Source organism: Podarcis pityusensis, assembly GCF_964106645.2.
Source record: "Podarcis pityusensis genome assembly, chromosome: 7".
Lineage (NCBI taxonomy): Eukaryota > Metazoa > Chordata > Lepidosauria > Squamata > Lacertidae > Podarcis > Podarcis pityusensis.
The window spans coordinates 41,436,814-41,461,454 of record NC_138031.1 but is presented as its reverse complement, the minus strand read 5'-3'; the positions used below and the strand labels follow the sequence as shown (position 1 = coordinate 41,461,454).

The window sequence follows — 24,641 nt, the reverse complement described above, 5'->3', positions numbered from 1 at the left end:
AGACCCACTGTGGTCAGGAATTGGCTTCTTAGTGTTTGTATAGGATTGTAGCCTTAATTTTTTGTGACTGCGGTTCTGTTTTTTCTGTTACCATGTTTGTTCCCAAGGGAATGCAGCCCTAGACAGAAAAAGAAAAGTTGCCCTTCTGCTGTTATAGGAGTACAAAGGCTGGAATATCCAGCTTATCTCCTCTTGGTTGGTAGAGTCAGTCTTCAACCTCATCAGAGGGAGATTATCCGTGCTTTCCTAGGCAAGAACTGGCCAAGCAGAAAATGCTCACCTTCACATGGCTTTATTAAGAAACAAAAGAACAAATTGCTTTGAGGAAGCTACTGCCATTTGTTTCACCAGTTTGTCATCTAGATGAACTAATTCAGAATAAAGATTGTTCTGCTTCAGTTTTCACCATGTCTTCCTCACACATTTTTTTACTCAAACACAGAGATGTTTATATGGAAGACCCCTACGACTTCCGGGTCAGCGCCATCGGTGAATGGCGGAGTTCCTCCGTCCGGAGGAACGGGCTCCGTGGAAACTGGGTCTTCCCGCCGCGGCGAAGGTGGGGACCCGCTAGAAATCCCAGGCGGAGGAAGCCTGGGAACGTGGGGTTCGGCAGGGCACCAGGAGCGCCCCCCTACCCGCAGGGAATCCCATTTAGGGGCTCCGGAGCGAAGTGGGGTGAGAAGCGCGGTGCTGCGAACTGACAGCTACTTTCACGGAGTGAAGCCGCACAGCCATTGCCGGAGAGCGCTGACTTTTTCCTGTCGACAATTGGATTTAAAATAAGTACCCGTGAGTAGAAACAGAAAATTGGATCAAGAAATTTCTTAATTTGGTAACGAAGCGGGAAGGTTCAAAACAGGAAGTCTGCCTTCCGCTTTTTGTATATAGACTAAAGCAAAAACTTTGTAAGCTAAAGCCTGGAAAGCTGTCATAAAAGTCTAAATTTTCTTCATTTAGAATTACTGAAACCCCCTTGGAAGCAGGAGAAAAGGGGGGGAACTTTGTTCAACCCTAGCAGGAGAGGGAGTGAAGAAGGATAAGTTTCCACCGTCTCTAACCTGGGAACGGGGTGTCAGAGACAGAAATTGTTGGAGAGGTTCATTGACTGTGAATGGGATATTTTGACAGATAGCTAAAGAAGAGAAACAAGCTGATTCCAATGTTGCCTTTTGCATCCTAAAGAAACAAAATATCTGAAAAACGGAAGTAATTTTCCTTTGTTGGACTTGCCTAAAAAAAAAAAAATGGATACAAATAGAAATTGCCTCCTCTAGAGGGAGCTTGTCAAATTGTTGCTGCAATACACTTGAGGGCTCAACAGATGTGAGATTAAGACCGTGGGAACAGGCTTTTCTGACCTTGACTAAAGATGAGTTGGAAAGAAGACTGGGTGCTTGCCTTATGTAAGACAAGTGCCCTGCTGGAACAGATGCATGAGAAGATGGACTTGATGAATGAGAAAATGGATTTGACTGTTGCAGTTAATAACTGTGGGCAAACAGGGAATATTGATACAGAAATTATCCAGGGACCAACTCATGAATCTGTACTGACTGCGCAAGTGCAGAAGATAATGGAGGAGGATGCGGTTGCACCCCAAATAATACAAATGGAGAGTCCCGAGGCCCTACAGGAGTATGAGCCGCTGTCATTGAAGATTGAAGTTGGAGTGGGCCAGGGGGAGTCTGGAGTTGAGGAGGTTCCCAACGTTGGAGAGACCTTGGAATATGCTTTTAAATACTTTTTGGACTATATTGAGGATTGTGGGGAGTGGGACTGTGGGGAATGGGCGGGTTTGATGAAGGGAGATGGAGACAATTCTGGCTTGGAACCCCCCAGAGGCCTACCCCTCAATGAGAAAGGAAAGAAACTAAGAAAGAGACCAACAAAAGACAAGGAAAAGGGCAAGTATAAACAAGAAGAAGAAGAATTGCAGAAGGGACATGGAAGAGACTTAAGGGCCTCGGACATAAGGCTTCCAGGTTGATGGACTAGATGGAATGGACAGTAAGGACTGACACGATCCGAGACCAGGAAGAAGGGACGTTGGATGAAGATTGGAAGAAAATTTATAAAGAAAATTTTCTAATTGGGGAATTGGCTAAAAATTAATGAATATTAGGGAAAATGTTGGAATGAAACTATATGACTTTAGCAGAAATGATATCAGGAGTAATGTATATTTGATAACTAAGATTCAAGCTTTAAGGTGTTTTAGGGTAGGATAAGGTTAAATTAATTAAGGTAATGTGAATAATAGAATATGGGGAAAGATGGAAAGGATTTGTTGAGTTAATTATTAGATTAAATTAGGTTAGGATGAATTTTTTAACAAAAATTGAGAAAGATGGAAAGAATTTGCTGAAATAACTAATTAAACTAGAATACAAAAAGGGAGGTGTGAGGAAGTCAATGAAACAAGCAAATGGAAGTTTTAGATATGTAAGTTGGGATTTGTGTTGTTTTCTTTTTTCTTTTTATTGTATTGGTTTTTGTGTTTTTTCTTTTCTTTTTGTCTATTATAGTGTTGTTTTTTAATGTTTTTTTAAATGTTTTTCTTCTTATAATTCTGAAAACTACTAATAAATATTATTTTAAATATATATATATATGGAAGACCCCTGCCAATTTGTTCTCAGACAGTTATTGCTGCTGCGGGAATGACTTCTTTTCCTCAAGTCATACAACCAGGAAAAACGTTATTTATTCCCCCCACCCCCCAAAATCAAATACTATTCCTTCCAATTGCTCCCAAAAAACATAGAAAGAGGAAACATGTTTAATGCCAGGAACAATAAGGAGGAAACAAACAGAAAGAAAGGAGCTCTGATGAGATGAAATATTAGGGTAGCTTCAGGAGATGTTGAGGAGTGGGAGCATATAAAGTGAGGTGGGTCTCTGGACCACACATTGCCCACCTCTGTGCTAGAAGGATGGGAATTTTTGGTAAGCAAAACCTTTCTTTCCTGTATGTTTTCCTGCAATCTGTACAATGATTTGGTTTGTGCCTTTCTTGCCAGATCTCCTATCTCAATATGAAGACTTTGAAGACTGTGCATACCGATAGCAACAATGAGCCCAAATTATCTCCCTTTGCAGTTACTCCCTTAAGCGACTCTCTTCTTGATATTGTGGAGACACAAGGAAGAGCTGGAGGGAGAGGAATCCAGGTCCAAGTGGTTGTTCAAAGGGTGTATTATTTGCCTGCTAAAGACGGTTTAAGGTGTCACCTTCAGAAAAACAACACTTCCGAGAACACTGCACCATTGTTAAATTCAGACCTGCCAAATGTTAGGTGAGTATTAGAAATTGGCCTAGTGTGAATCTCAGCATTGATGGGAACAGTCAAATTACAAGACAAGCTAGACTGAACATGTTGATCAGGCGGTCCTGAGTTTTTTATGAAGCCTAGAACAATCCTACCTTTTAGCTAAAAACAAGGTGCTCCTTTCCTTTTTTTTTTTTAAGTAAAAGAGCAGGACTAGATAACTTATTCATCATTTGCAGCCCATATCCAAAATCTGCCATGAGTTTGAATTGTCTAACTAATTTTCTTTTAGTGAGCCATGTATCATTATAATAATGCTGGTGATGCCAAACTACAGCTTGGAACATAGGGGGCTGTTTCAGGCCATTGGTCCATTTAGCTTAATATTGACTATTCACTGGCTAGCAGCAGCTAATCTCACCCAATCCTGCCTGGAGACTCCAAGTACGGTACTTAAGAAACCAGGACATTTTACTCATCAAGTAGCTGTATTAAATTTGCAGTCTCATTATGTTTCCCGTGTTATTCTCAAATTGTTGTTCTCATCTGAAATTAGTTTTTACCCTATTAATGCTCTTCTTAATCTTCATATAGCTTTTTGTAGAGCAATTTTTTGTGTGCATAGGAAACTGATATTGAGAGAGCTTGGCTCATCCAAGGTCTCCCTATAACAGAACTCTTCTTTTTTAAAATTGTTTTTATTAAAGATTTTTGGGTTACAAAAGTACATACATCATCTCTGTTTTCAGATCATGAAGTACTTTCTACAGATCAGTTATATTTGATGTGAGACATTAATGTTGTAGTCAGTATAAAGTTGGGGGAGGAGAGAGGTGATGCTTAATCAAAGGATGCATAGTAGGTACAGTATCTTTTCTCACTCTCACTCTCACCTCCTCCTCTGTCAGATACCAGTGAGCTTAATTTCTGTTTACCCGAAAGGAATTGGACACAGCTTGTGAAAAGTACCTTGAAAGAAGAAATCCACCAGCTTGCAGTGGCACATAGATCTTGTTGATGGAAATATTGGGAAAGAAATGTAGATTGTTGACAGTTGAAGGGTGGAAAATCTAATTCACTGTTTCAGTTTTTGTACTGTTGGCACCATACTTACTTTGGTTTTCTAATATTTTCTTGATCTGACTGAGGTGTCTGTTTTCATAGTCCCCGGCAAAGTCAAATACCAGTTTATCTCAGTTTATTTCAGTTGGGATGAAAGGGTTAATTTGTAGTTAGTCTGCCATATTTGCAAGAAAATCAGAGTGCTTCCAGATTATTGTTGTAGTTGGCAGATCTGCGAGTCTCAAGCAGGGGCATAGCAAGGGGGGTGCAGTAGGTGTGGGCTGCCCCTGGTGTCCCCCTGAGGGAGGGTGACATAATGCCAGGCGGCACTCACCGCGGGGCCTGCAGCACGCCTGAGCCACGCGTCTCTCCTGGGAGTGCTGCGGTGGCTTGAGCACCTGCAGGCTCTGCGCTGCCCCAAACCATCCGCCCGTAGGACAGCTGAGTGGGAGGAGGCAGGCAGACTCCTCAGAGGCCCCGCGATGCCCCCATGGGCGGCTGGCCTTGCCCCAGGGCGCAGGGCACATGCGCCGCCCCAGGCGCGCGATCGGCTTGCTCCGCCGCTGGTCTTTAGAGACAGTGGTGTGCACCCCCTGGGACTGAAGCCATACCTTTGTGTTAGCAGGAACGTAGTAACCTCCCTGGGGCACAAGCCTGGGCAGTGTTGATGGAGGTCCTGCAGATGGCAAGGTATGACTATTCAAATTACCTTCATTGTCTAGGGCACAGGTGGCTAATCTTTTTCTTGGCCTTAAGGTTATGTTACTCTCTGGGAATCCCTCCAGTGGTCACATGCCAACAGCCCTGTTACCCGGCACTCTTACACATGCTCACATGTTTGGCACTGATTCTTTTTTACATTTCAATACCAACTTAAGATACAGGTTTCTCAAGTTTTTATGAGATGTGAATTGTCAGCCCAGATTGATATCAATTTTCACTCTTCAGTTTCATGTGGGTGAATGAATTTACTGTTTTAACTGCTTTATTAATTTTTTATATTGTTGCACTTTGCAATTAATTTTACTGTACCCTATCCTGATATCATTGTAGTGAAGGTTGGGTTATGCATATTTGTGTTTTTGATTTTCCATCTAATCTGAAATGGTAGATCATCAGGTATTCTGTTGTTTCAATTCACAGGGGTGCGGCATAGAAATAAATTTTTTAAAAACAGTTGTAAAGATTACTCTTGAACCTAGGTACCATAAAAGGGGGAAATCTCCCTAAGATGTTTCAGGACAGATTAATACAGTAGACTCAGATTTGTACTTATTTCACAAATACAGTCTCTATTGGCAAACAAAAAAATAATTTTGGTGATTAAGAGGGAAAGCCCCCAGTAAATTCTGCCACTTGAATGGCACATTTGACAAAAGCCACCAGCAATGCAGAGTATGCTTGCTTGAAAAGGGTGTCCGTGTCATGTGCTGAAATACAGCCTCAGTGGCATGGCTTGGGGTGGGTTCTTATAACCATACATACAGACACAAAGCAATAAGGATATACTTTTCTCCAGTGGAGTGAGAAATTAGAAAACTGAGCTATGCAGCTACTAGAAACAATGACTATCATTCACACCCAGCCAAGAGTTGTGCACCCTTGCTTTAGAAATAGCCTTGGGAAAGCCAAGCCTTCTTCCCTAGTGTTCAGAGGAATAGCTTAGTAGGTAGACCATGACACTTTTACCTTAGGGTTGTGGGTTTCAGCCCTACGTTGGGCAAAAGATTTCTGCCTCACAGGGGGTTGGACTAGATGACCCTTGTGATCCCTTCCAACTGTATGATTTCTTAATGTGTTGTGTGTGTTCTGGCTTAACTTGGTGGGTGTAAGAAGCACCCACGTTGTTTTGCAGGGATTAAGAAAAAGCTGCATCTTGCTTTAAACACAACATTGTGCCCACCTGCGCCTGTCAGTAATTAATAAAATAGTGTGAAGTGCTTAGTTGTTTAGATTTAAAAGATGTAGGTAATGAGCAAAATATAATTTTTTAATTTGAATTATGCAGTATATGGCCTTTCAGTGGGAGTGATTATGCTCCAGCAACTTTTAATGAGTTTCTGTAAAGCATTTTTGTTTGTACAGTGGTACGTAGACTACATCAGACTTAGCTGATTCAGATGTGAATTATTCATAAGCTTCTTTACAGTTTTTGCTGTTCCGTGCTGAACATTTATGTATCTACTTATACCTATCTTAACACAAACACCATTGAATTTATTGCAAGTTCTTTATCTGAGTAAAGATAATGGGTCCAATGCTATTGCTAACGTTTCAAGGTAGGCAAATTTGAATTGAGGTCACCATTGTGTTTACCTTAAGGAAAACCCAAGCCTGTGTTACACAAGACATTTTAAATTAGTGTTTATTGCGGCTCAAGAGGGAAAGGACATTTGTAGAAAATCCATGTTCACAGATGTTAGCATCTGTCAAATCGTTTTCTTTTGTGGGCAACTTCCATTCTGTTTACGACATACCATTCATTTTTTTCAAGTAAATGTTTCTAAACAAAGCATTCATGAGCATGATTTTTAAGAACTTTAATACTTATGGGACTTTTTTTTCAAGTACAAGATAAACAGGAAGCAGACAACCTAAATGTGCCTCACTGAACTCCATATGATAGAAATGTTTCAGTATCTCATAAATAAGAGAGTCCAATTTGTAGTATTTTCATAAGGATGTCTCATTGCTATTTGAGGGCTCTTACATTATTTCCCTTAGTTTTTTCCTTAGTTGAGCAAGATAAATCCCATGGCAGATTAAAGTGTGATAATCAAATTGTACTGTAAAGTTTCATCTCAAGGAACTGTAGGGGTGGAATCTGTAATTCACATATTGAAAGCATGGGCGCCATCCCCAAATGATTACGTTTTATTATTTCCCTTAAAATCACTCTCTTCCTTTTGAGAAGCCTAGAGAGGTTTATATAAAGCTCCTATTCCTTGGGAAATATTATTATATAATGTATATATATACATTATTGATAACAGCAGAATGAATGAATGAACAAACAAATGAATCTTCACCTGCTTAATGATACTGTGTAATGTCCACCTCCTTTCCCCTGATTGCTGCATTGGATCCTCACCCCTGCTTGGTTTTGATGCATCCACACCATACTTTTAAAGCACATTTATACAGCTTCAGTAGTCATGGCTTCTTCCAAAAATCCAAGGAACTATACTTACCCATCACAAAGCTACAATTCCCAACACACTTAACAAACCGCAGTTCTTAGGATTATTTGGAGAAGTAAATGTTTTAAATGTATGGTGTGGATGTTACCTATGTACCTTCCTTTGGGCCCTGTTATCATAGTTTAGTGCTCTGAAATTCAATCCCTGCCTATTTTGAATAACACACTTGCTTCTCATCAGCGTGGTCTGACAGGAAGCTCCCCTGTATTCTGGAACCTAACTTCCTGGAACCTAACCTGAGCACTGATGCTCTCTTGTATTCCCTTCCCCACATCTGCAGTATGGGAATAATAATGCTAACCTACTTGGTAGGGTTGTAGAAAGGATTACTGAGAACTTACATAGGTGGTACTCTAAGATGCTGTATAAGTGCTGCTTATTCGTTTGAGTACCCTATTCTTTCTCTTATTATATTTTTTGCAATATATTCAGGATGCAATTTGCTGTGGAGCAAATTAGAAGATGTACTGTTTCTGTGTGAGTTATCTAGTGGTTTAAAGTGTAAGGAGCCTGTCATAGGCAACTTGTAAAGGTAACTTTCCTGCCCTAGAGCAGCGATCCAGTATGTGCGATACTAGTTATTAGTCAGTAGTTTCACCTGAGAATAGTAATTTTCCAGCACCTGGTATATGTCAAGTATTCTGAGATGGTGTACATCAAAAGTGTGGAATTTTCCTTTTCTTTCTGACATTTCTTCATTTTGAATATTTGTGCCTTTTAAATGTTGTGCTGAAAAGCAGAAGTCCAAGTACGTATACAACATAACCCTACCTCCCACTTCAGTTCTGGCCTGGCTAATAGTTGTGCTATAATCATGTTAGAGCAGCTAATCAGAAGTCTTATGAAATCTAGGCAAGTGAAGCTATGTATAGTACTATAAAAAGAATAGCTCTTGGTACCCCACTACAATGTTGTTGGGTGTGTTGTATATAGAGTTAATATTATTAGAAATAGGATTAGATGGCCCAAATTTGTGAAATATTTACTTATGAATTCAGGTTTAATTTTTTTTAAATAAACCATCATATATATTTATTCTATATCATATCTTCTGAGATTATAATCGCACACTGCAAAAAGGTGATCGAGAACACACCTAGATAGAAGTATTGGGTGGACAAGCACTAAAAAATTAATAAGTTTGGTAACATCATCCAGGCAAAAAATGCTAATGTGCTGCTGCTCAGAGAAACCAATCAGGGATATGCTAGCACTCCTACTTGTCACAACACCCCTACTTAAAATATCATATGGGGTCATATAGTATTATGATACTCTCCAGCCAGTTTTGGTATTCATTTTTAGTAGAGTGTGGTAGAATTCATCCTTTTATACTATTGCAGGAAACACATAGTATTAGCTATGGTCAAGGTTGGTGCCAGTGTAAGCCTTAATCATAGTTAAGATTGAAGACAGGGATTTGTGTTGGAGAACAGAAAAGCTCAGGGAATGCAGCATGCTGCCTCTCAGCCAGTTCCTGATCCCTTAACAATAGTTCAGGACAGGCTGCATTACATCTGTAAGTTATATTTTGATGATTCAGAATATTCAGCATAATAGCTGTGCAGCTCTATTATACGTAGTGCTGTCATATTAAAACTAGCTTTGTCTATATTGTAAGTGTTACTCATTTTGTAACAAGTCATTCCTCAGCCCATTAAGTAAAAGTGGTTTTAAGCTAATTTGGTTTCACTAATTTCACTTTACTGTGGTATTTAATAATCTGCAAGTAGTGCAGAGTCTATGAAACAATCAGGAGTACTTCTTTATGTATAGGAAACACTTAAAGCTTCTCAAGCACTTGTGTCCACATTTTATTCTATTTTAAAAAGTGACAATGCAACCCCACATTTCTAGGAATACTCATGTTACATTTGACACACTAAATGTTTTGTAATATAGGAGAACAAAGAAATAACCTGCTTTCCCAAAGTCAAATACATTCCACTTTGTATTTTCTACATTCACTTAAGTGTACTGTATTAATGCACGTTCATTCACTCCTGTATTGGGATTTGTACTTTTCATTATTAGAACCTCCTCCCATCCACTTCCTGTTCTTATTTGCTCTAAAAAAGCACATATTTCAAGGCTATCAGTAATACCCATTGTATGAGCCAAGCAATCATGTGATTTGTTTCTCCCCCCATTTCCCCCATGATCAGTGTCTCTGCACATGCTGTTCAGTAAACAAACTTCAGGGAACCAGACCAAGCTAGTTCAGAGCAGGGAGTTCATTCACACAGAGCCCTTGGAAAGTGATGCCTGTGCACAGCCTTGACGTAGGAACTAAGAAGAAGTAGAGAGGGGGTGGCAAAAGTTAGTATTTGTGTTTTCATTAATGCTTTTTATAGCTTGTAGCCAGCTGTAGCTGGTTAACATTTGCCTCTGACATCTATTAGCGTGCAGACTTCTTACGTAGGATTAACGGCTTCTAATGGAAATGGAGTTGTTAGTCATCGTATCATTCGTTTACAAGAAGGCTCTCCAACTTGTCATAGATTATATATTAGAACAGTACACATCTGTTTTAAACGCAAGAGTTTAGATTGCTCCTGCACCCAAGGAGGCACTTTGTACAGAACAGATAGCAAGACTTGTGGTTTTATTTTTAATCAGATTTAAGTTTTAAGGAAATATGGCTACGGGAGACTTTTTAAAAAAAAACCTTTTAGGTAGTTGTAAATCATACCACACAAGCAAATCTATTGGCCTAAGATCTTTGAACCTAGTATGTATTGTACATTTATGCAGGTAAAAAGCACAGATCTAAAGCAAAGCAATGTTGGAGTGATTAACTAGCAACTGAGATTTCATATCTGTTTGGGATCTTAACAACTGATTTTCAGAGACACTTCAGTTTAATGAACCCTTATTTAATGCTGACTCCTGTTCTTAGTTGGTGGAAGAGTAGATTACTTGGCTTAGAGTCTGTATGTGGCCCTTGCTATTCTATGCAGAGTGAGTGAAAGGCATATATTGTGACCATTCCTTCTGGACTTGCTGTTTGCGCCTGAGAACTGGCATCTGGAGAAATTTAGCTAAGGCATTTAAATACTGCTCTTCTGAAACATTTGAAGTGACATTTGAGCATTTGCTGTGGGACTGGAGAGCAGAAGGGATGCACACTCTGGCATTTGTCATCAGCCAGGGAATCTAGGGCCACCAGGAGGCTACAGCCCATGCCTTCCAGAAAGAACATTGACCTGGGAGAGACCACGCTGTCCCCATCCATCGATCAGGGAAGAAGCAGATGCTGGAACTTGCTTCTCTCCACCCTGCCTGAAAGAACATTGAGCTCCCAGCTGTGTGTTGTCCTGGGATTTTAGCAAGAAAGGAAAATAACAGTCTGGCCCCATCCTTTGACCAAAGGAAGAAGAGCCACCAATTGCTATAAAACCAAGAACACTTGCAAGGGGAAAATAAACCTGGCCTGAAATTGATATATACAGACACTCACCCACATACACACATTCTACTCGTGGATGACTATAACACCTTGTGCGTAGCACTGGGAAATAAGTAAATAAATAAACAAACTCATACCAGCCAATGGCAGGAAAGAGCTGGAGAGTTCTCATGGCCCATGAGGAGACCCTTCCTGGAGCCCAAAGAGGATGTCAGTGAGGGCAGAGGAAGTCCCAGAGAGACTGGAGGTGCAGCAGGGCTTCGTTTAGGCTGCTCAGCCTCCCTTCCTAACAGCTGATCTGCTGGGTAGCACAACTGCCACCACAGCTTTCCCACAGTCCCTCCAGCCAGCCAAAGAGCTTCAACTCTAGTTGAAGAGACAGTTGTGGGGAGAGAGAGTGGGAGAGCAGGGGAAAATAGGCATTTAGAGAGTTCTCCTTGCTTTATGGAATTTCACTTATGGCAGAACGTAACCCCCAGGTAAGGGGGGGGGGCGCTTGTACAGGGTGAGTCCTTTAAAAGAGGCCCTGTGGATACAGAGTACACATGTTCCACGGGGCCAATTTTAAAAGACTAACCCTGTATATAGTAGCAGTTTTTGTAAAACGTGTAAAAGACCAGTTCAGTCAGGTTTACAATGCCCTTCACAAGTCTTACCTCAGTGTAAGCTTGCAGAAGTAGTGTGATTATTTAAATGTCTTGGAAGTCTACCAGCTTCTTGGAGTATAGTTTTTCAATCCTTTTAAATATTTTTATATTGTTTGTTATATTAGATGGAGGGCCATAGAGCAATGTTAGAGGACATGCTTTGCATGCAGAAGATTCCAGGTTCAATAGCCAGCACCCTGTTAGACAATCCTGACTATGGCCTGACTTCCTATAAGGCAGCTTCCTGTTTTAATGTGCCTAATGCAGCTACTCAGCTTTCTGATGTTTAACTGAGATACAATGGATACTAATAAGTTTTTCTCAACACTTCTTTGGGAACACCAACAACCAGATAGCAGCAAGGGTTTTCGCACAGAATTCGCACTGAATTCTGACATCTTCAAAGTGTTATAAAGCTATGAACTAACTAATCTTCCCAAGAGTGCTTTGAAATAAACTGAAAATAACAGAACATAAATAGTATCATTTCCCTTGAGGCTTTTAATGCACTTCATTGTGTTTCCCACTCAGCTTTTCTCTCAAGTTCTAAACGTTACAGCATGATCCTATCTCCTGACTTACACTCAACAATATAGCAGGTACAGTTCTACCCTACCCAGCATGGCAATTTAGCAATGGGGAAAGCTTGTATCTGCTGCTACTTTTATCACACAGCTTTGTCATGTGCAGGGACACTGCAGGAACAGGGAAATGACTACCCCAGTCCTCTCTGATGCTTTCAGAAAGTACTCAGTTTCATAATAGGAAGCATACAATGAAAAGAAGTGGGCTCCCTACCATGTCACTCTGTTTGAGATTGGAGTATGCGTCTTGCCCATGGCTTTGCCACAGCGATAGTAGTACAATAAGGAAGAGGTCCTGCTCCTCCCTGTTACTATTTGCACTGTTTCTTGTTTTAAGTGTAGCTCTCCCACCCTTTTTTTGTCAGTCCCCATTACCAGGGATGGGACCTAAGACCTTCTGTATTCTAGGCTTGTGGTTTTACACATGGCTGCAGGTTCACATGGGAGCTCTGAGCTATATGGATATTAGCCACCGTAGAATATTGTCTAGAATATTGTGTGAATTACTGTAGTTGATCATACTATAGGTGGTAGATTGACTGGTTAGTATTTACTGGTAAGTTGACTTCTGTCTCTTTCATTTGTGTCTGTAACTCAGGGGTCAGCAAATTTTTTCAGCAGGGGGCCGGTCCACTGTCCCTCAGACCTTGGGGGGGCGGACTATATTTTTTTGGGGGGGGGGGGAGATGAACCTTCTCCATATATATAATGGGTGAAGAGGGCTTATGAGTTAATTTCTAAAAATTGTGGGATACATAGGATTGCCTTTTTCTTGAGGAACTGTGTATAGAATAAAAAAATGCAATGTCCTAAAATTTAGTCTCTTTCAACCCATAAACATCATTTGGTGGCAGCTGATTAGTTTAAAAAGTGAGGCTGTGAAAGGACATTTGACAGGAGGCATTTGGCTGGCTAATTTACATGGCAAAAAAAATTGTATTTCTGAGCTCTGTAGTACAGTTTGCAACCTTATGGGGGAAAGAATAAAATGTTAAATTGATAATTACATGGCATTTTTACAGATAGCACAGTATCTGATGTTGAAATATAAATGTGCAAGATAGAGCTGAAATATTTCTCTTATCTTGCAGATGGGTGGAAGACTGAACTTCAAACTTTCTGAAAACACATGTCCCTGTGGTACCACAGATAAAACAAAATAAAACCATAGGCCCTACTTCTATTTTATTTTATTTGCAGCATCACAGTTCAATATTGCAAACAGAAGCTTGGCCTGTGGAGGCTTAAATCTCCCTTCTCCCAAACACTGGTTGTATCTGTGTTTTTTGTAAAGAAAAAAAAGTGTAAAATCCCTATCATGATAAAAAACATGTCGTTTCAACTAGATTGATCTCAGTGGGATCATTCCCTGCCCCCATCATATCATTTCTGTCTTTAAATCTAGTACAATGATGGATCACTCCTGCTTTCTTCCCCTTTCTGATATGTTGGAGCAGCATGTGGTATGAAATTATCTAAGTAAGTAATGCCAGTGGGGGAACAGCTAAGTGAGCCTGTTTTACTTTAACCCCTGGATTTTACTTATTCATTGGTCTGATATTTTGTTTTCTTTTTTGGTCCAGCAGCTTTAATATCAGTGAGCAGTAGGCTGTAAGAACTATGTCCTGTGATATGATTTAGAAAGTAAATAAAGATTCCATTTACACCTGAGAATGTTATGGGTACCTTGGAGCCATTGCAGGGCTTAACCATTTTCACTTTGTAGATTATCATTCCCTAGGTCGATATGACTTATGAACAGAACAGTTACAATACCCACAATTTAATAAGCACAATATATTTGCATATAGAAAGCAAAATTATCCACTGGCTAATAAATTACATAACAGCCACCTTTTGATAAAATTCTTATTTTCTATTGTAGTAGGATAAGCACTCTAAAAGTATGGTGTATAACTAGTTTTAGCTGAACCATTTTGCGTTAATAAACTCACAGGTGTTTCAGATTCACCCAGTTATGAAAAAAATAAATGATGAGATCTAATGTCACTCCAGCAGACGTGACAGGGCTTTCTGTTTCTCTCCTTCCCCTCAAGCACCCTGTTATCAACTGTCCGTGGCATATTTTGGAGGCACACAACAGCTTTCAGGAAGGGGGAGAGGATGGGAAAGTCCTGTTTGCATGAACAGTCGTGCAAATGGGACAAAGTGTAGGGTGGGTCAGTGTAGTTTCCCAAAAATGGCTTTATGGGCCAAATGGATGGCCAAATGGATGGCCAAATTTGGCATGCTAGCTAGAGTCTCCCCATGACTGTAGTACATCAAGAAGCATTGTTGCAGTAAAGTATAGTAGACCATGGAGTCTTGCCTCAATAAATGAGAGAGTTCACTTAGTTAAGATAAATGTATATCTTTGCAACAATTTTCATTGATGAAAGATCATGCTGGTGTGCCCTCTCTACCACATCATATATCCCTAATGAAGAGCTGGTTTGAAATAAAATAAAAGTAAAGTAAAGTATTGGCCGGTAATCTAGAAAGCAGAGTAAGAGATGAGCATGCAAAAACACCTTTTGTGGAACCATAAAGAGTACTTTAAATACAGAGTTTTAAAACTGAATTTTTATCTGAGATAGCTTCTAGAGTGAAAATGAAACAAACCTCTATCTGTGAGCATGAGAACAACCATGTTTATAAGAGACATGAGATAATCCCCCCCCCCCCCAGAGAAGATGTTTGGCAAGCCAAAAATCTGCTTGGTTTTGTGTGTCTGCTCTTGTAATTTACAGCAGTCGGCATTTTAGCAAGAGCGAGACTTAATGTTAAATAACTCTATAGTTCCACAAAGTCATTAGTTCAACAGTTCATATAGTTTCATAGCAATCAGAAAGAGTTTCATTGAGAGGAAGGGGTTTAAGACTTTTGTGCACACACCTACAAACCAGCTGGCTCTTGTGCAGCAAGTCTTCTGACAGAAAACGCTCAGAATCTAGCAATATATTGTTTTATGTTACAAATTAGAGAAGATGTGGCAGAAGTGCCAAGGAGCTGCTGTCAGTTGGACAAATTCATATTCAGAACCAGTTAAATTACAGATCTTTGTGACATTCAAAAATATGATATGGCTGGTTCTTTACAATACTCCCCTTCCTTCCCCACCCCCAATCAGTACTGAGCTACTGTCACAGTATGTTTGTATCATAGTGTTCTGCTATCTATATTCTCATTCACATGAGGGATAAAATCAAAGTCTAAGCTACTCATATCCAAACTGCATGAGTAATTTTGAATGCGTTCGCTGATGATGTTAACAAAATGCCCTTGTCCAATCCTAATTTGTGTGATTACCTTCAGTCTCCCTCAATTCCCTCTGTAGTTTAGATTAGATAATAGCATTCTTTGCTTTTGTGTTAAGCCTATGGCTAGTAGTAAATAGACCTGTTTTTCAGTGCTGATAAAGAAAATCTCATCCCTTTCAGGGAAATACTGCTTATGTGGGTGGAGCAGAAAAGAAGAACCAAGATCCATCCTGAAGATAGTTTGTCAAGCTCTTTGAGGTCTTTTGTGATGAAAAGTCATATATAAGTGCGAGACAGCTGTTGATTAACTTTGATTGCCATTCTTCATGTGTTCACAGCAGTTTAACTATGTCTCTTTCTAAACCATTTTTAAAGAGATGTTAAAAATAGAAACAGTTCTTCTCACACAAAATTATACCAGCTAAATGCTGGTATATTTTTATTACATTTTAATGTTTTAAAATTCATGTGTGTATCCTTCAGCAGCTGGAAGACTGGCTGACAAACAAACAAAAAAACCCCTTCAAACCATTTGGTGACAAATCTGCATGTGATGATAAAGGGCCAGACGTCATCCTGTTCTATCTAGTTTTACCTTTCATCTCAGTGCAGAGCTATACAACTTCATTAAAAAATAGGACTTTGTACCAAGGGAATACTAGATCCTGTTCTCTGCCCGTTAAGTAGCATCACTGATTTGCCTTCTGTTGATTACATATACCTGGTGCACTTTCCAAAATTAAGTTTCAGATAGTAAATAAGAAACTATTTTGAACTCCTGTTTTCTGCCGTAAGGCATCAGAAATTCTGATCAGTGCTAGAGTCAAGTTTGGTAATGACTTGTTCTATTTTTCAAATGCTTTTATTTCCTGCATGCCTCCTCTGCTGACTGTTCTATTTTGCACAAGGCACAGCACTAATCCAGTCAAGTCTGCTAAGGTTTCCTGCATTACCATCCTAAAACAGAATTGCAGGGTAGGGCTTAACACCCAATTCTTTTATTCAGAACCATGTTTTCCCCCTGCAAAATGGATGTTATATGGGTTCAATTAAACATACCATTTGGCACTATAGTGGCTGCATCTGCATCACTTGCAGCTTCCATACAGTCTTGTTTGTTTGTTTCTTACATTTATATCCCACCTTTTTCTCCAAGGAGGCCAAGGTGGTGTACATGGTTCTCCTTCTCATGAAATCCTTACAACCAGTGCTTTTTTTCAGGTACTGACCACCACCACCCAAACCCAAGAACCAAGTGGTTGCTGGCATTCAGTCTTCATCCACCCCATTACGTATGTGGCCTCCACTAATTCAAATGTTATAGAGAAAAAACTGTATCATAGAATTGGAAGGTACCTCAAGGGTTATCTAGTCCAACCGCCTTCAAGGCAGGAATCTCAGCTAAAGCATTCATGCAGGAGCAAAGTGCAAGAGTGAGGGAGGAAGCAAAGCCAGAGCACTTGCTCTTGCCTGTCCACACAGGCTGGCAGCAGCAGCCCTCATGGGGTCCAGGCACTCATTCACATAATGATGACACCATGCTCATTATGTAATGATAACTTCTTCCCGTGGCTGTGTATAGATGTTGAACACCATGGGGAGAAAGCACAGTTGCCAGTGAATCAGGCATTTGCAACCCACTGGACCCAACCAGTCAACACCTTCTGTTTAGCTGTAAGAAGCCAAGATGGGCAAGGCTTGAGAGTACCTGTGGTAGCCAAACTCCTTCAAGCAACTTCCCCATAACCTCAGAATCTCCACAACCCCTGAATCTGATCTCATACCATTTGCCATCTTAATAGGTCCTTTGCTAGTCCAGACTACAAGGAAATGGGCTGTCCGTGACAGTGGAATGACTGTAACCAGCACAGAACCAATTCCGAACTGTTTTATGGGAAGCACTAGATGAAGGGTCCTTGTGTGGTAAATACCCAATGTAGTAAGACAGCTCCATGAAGTCCTGAGCTGGTTTAAACAAGTTAGCCCTAGCATGAATGTTGAAATGTGTAGGCACTCCACACCACCCCAAGACCACTTTTTGCAGCTCAGTTAGGGAGGCTGATGGGCAGTATGCCAACACTAGTCCTGTTCTGTGTCTCAGACCCAGCATGAGGAACTGCCCCTCAAATCCAGTACCCAGGAAGAATGGTTTCCTGGTGAAGAAGATTGCATTTTTATGGATGATAGCAATTCTGTCTCCTCTCCAAGCTAGATTGGTTTATACCTGAATGGTCACATGCTGTTTGAATAGCTTCAGAGTGTCCCTTTGTTGTGGGCACTGCTTGTATGTACATGGGGGGACCCTCTAAATATTGTCCATTACCTATTACAAGGTACAAGCTGAAAGAGTAATTGCAGGGTGGAGGGTAGCTAGTATGATTGCTATTAATAAATATTTTTACTCTGCTCTTTGACTCTCAGATATGGAGAAGAAGGGTGGTTGGAGAAGGAAGATTTGACTGGGCTGAGTTGTACAAATACAGTGCTGCAGACAGCTGTGACTGACTGCCCTCTTAATCATGTGACCGAAAGAATCATAGATGCAAGGAAATTTGGGCACCTAGAAATTACAGCCTGTTATCAAATCCTCATCCTCAGATTAAAAAAAGTGGACATAATTTAATACCAAAGTTTTTAATATATTATCAATTAATAATAATAAGCATTATAATCTATGTGATTTTTAAAATGTTTTATGCAAAACCTCATTGAGTTAAATCCTAAAAGGAGTGCTTAGTCATACATATTACATTGTTAAATCAGTTTCTTACCTTTCAGTGATAAATATTCAAAATTCCCTTTCAGTATTTCTTATTTCCCAGAAGATAGAATTATCCCACAGAGAGAAGCTACCATTAGCTAATAAAGAGATACAAAGTGGCACTTTATCTTGTTGCTACAAGTTCTTAAAATCCAAAGTTAGAATGGGCATATACTTGTTTGCCTCACAACACAAAAATAAACCTTTTATGTTTGGTAACTACAGATAATTTTCATTACAGTGGTGCCTCGCAAGACGAAATTAATTCGTTCCACGAGTTTTTTCGTCTTGCGGTTTTTTTCGTCTTGCGAAGCACGGTGTCGGAAAAGTTTTGGAAAAGCTTCAAAAATCACCAAAGTCTTCAAAAACCTCAAAAAAGGCTACCACACCGCGTGCTATGAGTTGCTCCTCGAAGTCAAGTCACAACTGTATTAACGGTTTTAAGAAAAAGGAAACAAACTTGCAAGACGTTTCCGTCTTGCGAAGCAAGCCCATAGGGAAAATCGTCTTGCAAAGCAACTCAAAAAACCCAAAACCCTTTCGTTTTGCGAGTTTTCCGTCTTGCGAGGCATTCGTCTTGCGAGGTACCACTGTATTCAAAATATGTATCAGTAACTAACATACTTTAACACTGCATGCTGTCGTATTCCTAAATCGTACCTTATTACCATATATGATAATATATGAGGCATAGATAATAAACCAGTATTTTAAGTAAATATGTTACAATAAGCAATTTCAACTTTTTCTTTAGTTTGTATTTGTGGATAATTACTGATCTTAGTTCTGTTGAGAATAGACTACAATCATCCCAAGGTGCACATTTTTTCCTCCAGGTGTTTAGAGTGGTAGCCTAGGACATGGTCTCCATTGCTTGACTGTTTTCCCAGCAGCACTTGATTAATTAATCATTTATTTATATTTCTGTTACAAACTTTTGAAGAAGCAAAGCACTCTAATTATTTCAACATCTCATTTGCTTGCAAGAAACATTGTTTTGGCACCATGCTAAGTCAAACTGAGTAAGTAAGTAAATAAATAAAAAAATAAAAAATATATAAAAAGCAATAAAAAGGGAGGGGGAAATCTATGGTGCATGCAGATAATAAGAACTTAGCATATTGGACTAATTTGTGGCAGGGTATTGCTGAGAGCAAAGCAAACACAAAAGTTGAATTGTATAGAGGGGGAAAAACCTCTTGTTTCATCTGCACGCTGGATTGTTCAGTTAACATCTCATCAAATTTTTAAAAAAGGTAAACAAGATTAACTGTTTACTTGAAGTGAACTGAAGTCTGGATGTTTTTCTGAAGAACACAATGTACTGTTGTATCTTGTTTCCAGAGTGGTGTTTATCATAATTCCTTGTGCTGTGGTTGGTAGAGTGCTGGGAAGGCACTCCGCCCACTCATGGCTCATTCCTGCTCTCGCTCTCGCTCTCCCTCCGATTGAGGCCTCACTGCAGGACTGTAAAGCAGAGGGAGATGTCCTGTGTCAGCTTTGCTGCTTGTCATGAGCCGACATTTACCTAGAATGAAATAACAGAGGCCATTTCCTGGAATTCTCGATGGGCTGCTGAGAAGCACTACCATAACTTTTGTAAACAGTCTGCTCATATACACAGAAGACTCTCTCTCTCTCTCTCTCTCTCTCTCTCTCTCTCTCTCTCTCTCTCTCTCACAGAGGCATGCACATATGAAACAGAGCCAGCAAAAGCACTCAGAACCGAAAACAATTGCAAAGTCTGCGTGTGTTTTAGAGAGGAGGAGGGGGAAGAGAACCAAGATTAGTAACCTGAAGCAGGAATTATCTTTTGCCAAACAAGGATCTCCAGCAGATCCCTTTCCTGCTATTTCCCCTCTCTGTTGTGTAGTTTATTTTGCTGGTGTAGGATATATTTTTAGTTCAGCGTCAGTTCAACAGAAAGAATATCATCCCAAATGTAGGCACCATTCCACAATCAACTATGTTTTATTTCACTTGCTTTGTGCATCCATTGAAGCTGTGATGTTTATATTTGCTTCATGTTACTAAGATAATTTTGGAACGGTCCTACAGTTTTCTGTTTTTTTTCCTTTCTTTTTTTAAGTTCTAGTTCTGTGGTGTATTTACAAATTATCTTAGCATCCCATTCAGAGGGCAGCTGTAGAGAAATGCTTCCAAATCCATTCTCATCTCTGCATACAAATTACTTCTGATTGTTCAAAGGTTAAATCTCTGAACCAGTACAATTTTGTATGCATTTTTTAAATGTAATTTTTGAGAATTCGTGTTTGCATAGTCTTTGAGAGATCTGATCTCTTTTTAACTTTGTCACAAACTAGTTGTCAAAAATATACATAGTAGGGACTTTCCCACCGGAAGGTGCTCTCTGATGCTGCTTGTCCAGCTTCTTCAGTTGGGAGAATTGGACCCTCTCTTTAACCAATCCACATGGGTTTCTCACATTTAGAGACTAGAGCACCTCTCCTCCCTCTGCCATGGAATCATTCTCCTTTCTCCACAGCTCTCTTTGAATAAGAGGTAAAAAGCAGGAGCTCTCACATCTACTGCAGGGCAGGCTAGGGTTGTGGGGACATCCTGTAGTATGTGGCATTTGATCACCAGTGATCCAGATAACCATTATCTCCAGTTGACATATCATATCAAATCAACTGACTCTTACAATCTTCTGTGGTGATACCCAGCTGCTGTAGGCAACAACCAGCTCTTAATTTACTCTAACTCTTGAGTGAAGGAATTATAAGAGTTACATCTTTAATTTCATTCTAAGGGGGGCAACCACCACCTAATTACTGAGTTGCAGCTGAGCTAGTTCAGCCTTTCTTTCCCTTTGGTCAAAGCATGTTGCATGTGATCTGGCATACAGGAGTAAGATTCCCCTGAGTTGTCAAGAAATAAGTTCTAAGTTTAGAAGATTTATTAAGATTAGGGATGGAAATACCAAGGGGATGGGAAGCAGATAGGTAACTTTAAAAATAAACAACAGTTAACTCTCTAAACAACCTAAACAGTTCACAAGCCAACATTTCATAATGCCAGTTTGCTTGTGCTTCTATTCCTCAAGGCATAGATGCATCAAAAAGACTAAAAAACATTTTTTTAAGGACTTGCCTTCACAAGTTTTGTAAGTAGATTAATTAACCCACGTTTTAGGGGTGAGAATTTAATGCTGCTTAATTAAATCCACGTAAGATCCCACATATGTCCTTTTATTTAGTTTGATTAGCTTTACCTTAAGCTCTCTCTTAACTCACAGTCTCAACATCAATTCTTGGATCTTCGGGGGAGGTAGCCCCATAATCTGATGGAGGTTGGGCTTGCAAACAGAATTCTCTTGTGCTGCTTCTGCTTTTTGTATGGTATTTCATACAAAGTGAGCGTAGTACCACCATCCAACATTCCTTCCTCTCCCTGACCCTCTGTCATGTATCTCACTAATTTTTTCCTTATTCAGTTGCTTCAGATCAACCTGAGAGGCATGCTTCCAACCATAAAATCTTCTGGTCATGCTGATTTATTGTGACCATAGGAATATAAGAGAAGCCCTGTTGGATCAGATCTAGCACCCATCTAGTGCAGCACCCTATTCTCACATTGGTCAGCCATATACATTTTGAAAACTCTCATCAATTTCCCCACTTGCACTCACCAGCAATTACTGTGCAGAGACATACAGAGAGCAGCATTGAGGCTGCTGGTGTGTGTCTTTAGCTAGATGCATATTGTGCCAGCCTTGAAAGACTTGCACTGGTTGCCAGTTCACTCCCAAGCCCAATTTAAACTGTTAAAATGGCAAAGATATAGAGATAAGCAAATTTTGGAGTAACTCAATGCCTGTAATGTTGGAGATACGATTGGCAATCGTGCCATAGTTTTTAAAAAAAACTACCAAGAAAGTTGGGGTGTTATTGGCACCACAGCACACTAGGTGGAGAGGTTTAAGTCTTCCCTTCTCAATCACACTCAATAAAAATCTCTCCTACTTACGCAGCAATTAGCATTATGAAAAGAATATTCCATTGCTGAAAATGGGAGTTCCCCCTTTAATTCTAATTGCAGAGTATGTGTGGGATTATTACCATGATCACAACTGGATCTACGCTACTGTTCTACTGATGGCATCTTCCGCCCTGGTTCCTGGTATTTAATGTTTTAAAAACCCGTGACATAATGGTTAATCATATCATTAACATAATGTGTACTTAGGCCCTAATTGGCAATCACTCTGAAACCAGACAATCCTTCTCCAGACAGGGACTATTCCCCTTGCTGCTACCACTTCTTTGGGGTGGAAGGAGAAATGGAATATGGATTTCTCCATTGTTTCATATTGGCAACTTACTTTTGCTTTGGGAAAGAAAAGAAAATGGTTTAAATGAATTAAGTCTGTGGTTGAAGGCAGTTGAGCCACAAAAATGTTGGAAATGGCCTTATAGAACATGAGAGCCGGGGGTTGTGAACCATGAAATTAAAACACTTTCTTCCTCCTGGTATACTCCCTAAATCCTTTGTCTAATGGGTGTTTCCCTATCTTCAAAAGGGGGGGAGAAGATCTAGGTAACTACTGACCTGTGAGCTTGATATTGATACCAGGAAAGGTCCTAGAATAGATAATTAAATAGTCAGTCTGTGAGCATTTATAAAAGGATGCTGAGATTACTAAGACCCAGCATTGGTTTCTCAGAAACAAGTCACGACAGGATGGAGCAAGCTTGTTTTCTGCTGGTCCAGAGACTAGGACCCGAACCAATGGCTTCAAGTTACAAGAAAGGAGATTCCAGCTAAACATCAGGAAGAACTAAAGTGGTAGACTCCCCTTCCTTGGAGGTTTTTAAGCAGAGGTTGGATGTCCATCTGTCATGTATGATTTAGTCGAGATTCCTGCATTGCAGTGGGTTGGACTAGATGACTGTTTTGGTCCCTTCCATCTCCACAATTCTATGAACCTATGGTAGTCAAAGTGGTGCCCTCTAGATGTTGTTGGGTTGCAACTCCTATCATCCCTGACCATCAGCCATGCTGGCTGGGGCTAATGGGAGTTGGGAATCCAACAATATATGTCGGCTACTCTTCCTCTCTAGAGAGCTGAAGTTCAGAGCTGGCAGCCATTGATCATCCCTGAGACCTTTTGCTGTGTATAGCACAGAGGAGGAAGGTTTCAGAGGGTGAAAAAGGGGGAGGAGATGTCCTTAGCAAATACTGAAGAGTGCTGAGGCATTTTGTACCTGTCTGTATGCCATAAGACATACTAATGCAGGTGGCCTTCTATTTACATTTCAGAAAATCTGTACATTTTTAACAGTATCTTGAGAGAAGACTGTGGCCCTAAGCATAAATCCCATTGAGGTCATCATGAGTATAGCTAGGACAGGGCTGTAATGTAGCATATAAGGATGTTTCTGCATGTTTCCTTTAATGCTACATAGTTAATGCTCTAGTACAGGGGTTCCCAAACCATGTGCCATGGACCACCAGTTGCCCATGAGCTTCGTTCTGGCTTATCGGTAAAAATACAATTAAAAATCACACAGTATCTGGCATAGCACATTACAATTACTACAGTGGGACAGAAAACTCATTAAGTGGTCAACCAAGACCCGCAGCAATTTACAGGTGGCATGTGGGGGGAAACACTGGGCAAACCACTGCTCTAGTGCAATCTGCTAGAGTTGGAATTTCAGCTGTGGTTGCACACGTCAAACTGTTTTTCCTGCTGACATTTCCTGACCCCTGATACTACAAATGCATAAGAGGTTGGCACATTACAAGTGGGCAGTCACCCAGGTTCTGTTTATTTTATTGGCTGTAAAAGACATTTGTAAACCTGTGATTCTTAACCAAATGTGGTTTATGCTCAACTGTGCCTAGTGGTACAGTTCACAACAATTGTTTCCAACCTTGCCATTCCAAAGAAAACAAAACTACTGAGGTTGGTTATGTGCAATCATATGTTAGTGCATCAGTTACAAAACAAATCGTTTTTGTGTTATTGTGCTTCTGTGAAGAAGAAAAAGTAAACAGGAATTTCGAAAGGTGAACACCAGGGAGTGTTGAATGGGAAAGGTGCAGGCAAGTAATGCAGCTTAAAAGAGAAAAGTGTAGAAAAGGGGATATTAACATAAAGACACCTCCATCAAAGGGCAAGACAATAGTACTATTCTACTGGTTGTATGAAGGTGGTATACTATAATCCTGTTTGAAGAAAAATAAAATGATCACAAATAAGGACTTAAAACATCAAAAGATACCAGGGAAAATATTAAAATGCAATACTGCCTAGAGATTGCAGAGTAATGTAACAGTGCAATCCTAAACATGTCTATTCAGAACTAAACCCCATTGAGTTTAATCTGGCAGGCTCTTAGGTGTGTACAAGATTGCACCTTGAGAGCATGGGTGTAGCTGGGGGGGCAGGGAGTGGCAGCTGCCCCCCCCAAATCAATG

At 40.1% G+C, this 24,641-nt stretch overlaps 1 protein-coding gene across 5 annotated transcripts in view; it reads left to right on the top strand.

Moving 5' to 3' along the window:
- The window catches only part of SPIDR (scaffold protein involved in DNA repair), a 167,148-nt gene that overhangs the window by 106,884 nt on the left and 35,623 nt on the right, over positions 1-24,641 (top strand). For all 5 annotated transcript variants that reach the window (XR_013988681.1, XM_081013837.1, XM_081013835.1 and 2 more), the window contains exon 10: positions 3,024-3,298. Coding sequence is in view for 4 of the 5 variants with exons in the window: in XM_081013837.1 (XP_080869963.1) it covers positions 3,024-3,298 (275 nt within the window). In the remaining variant the exon portion in view is untranslated. The remainder of the gene's footprint in view (positions 1-3,023; positions 3,299-24,641) is intronic.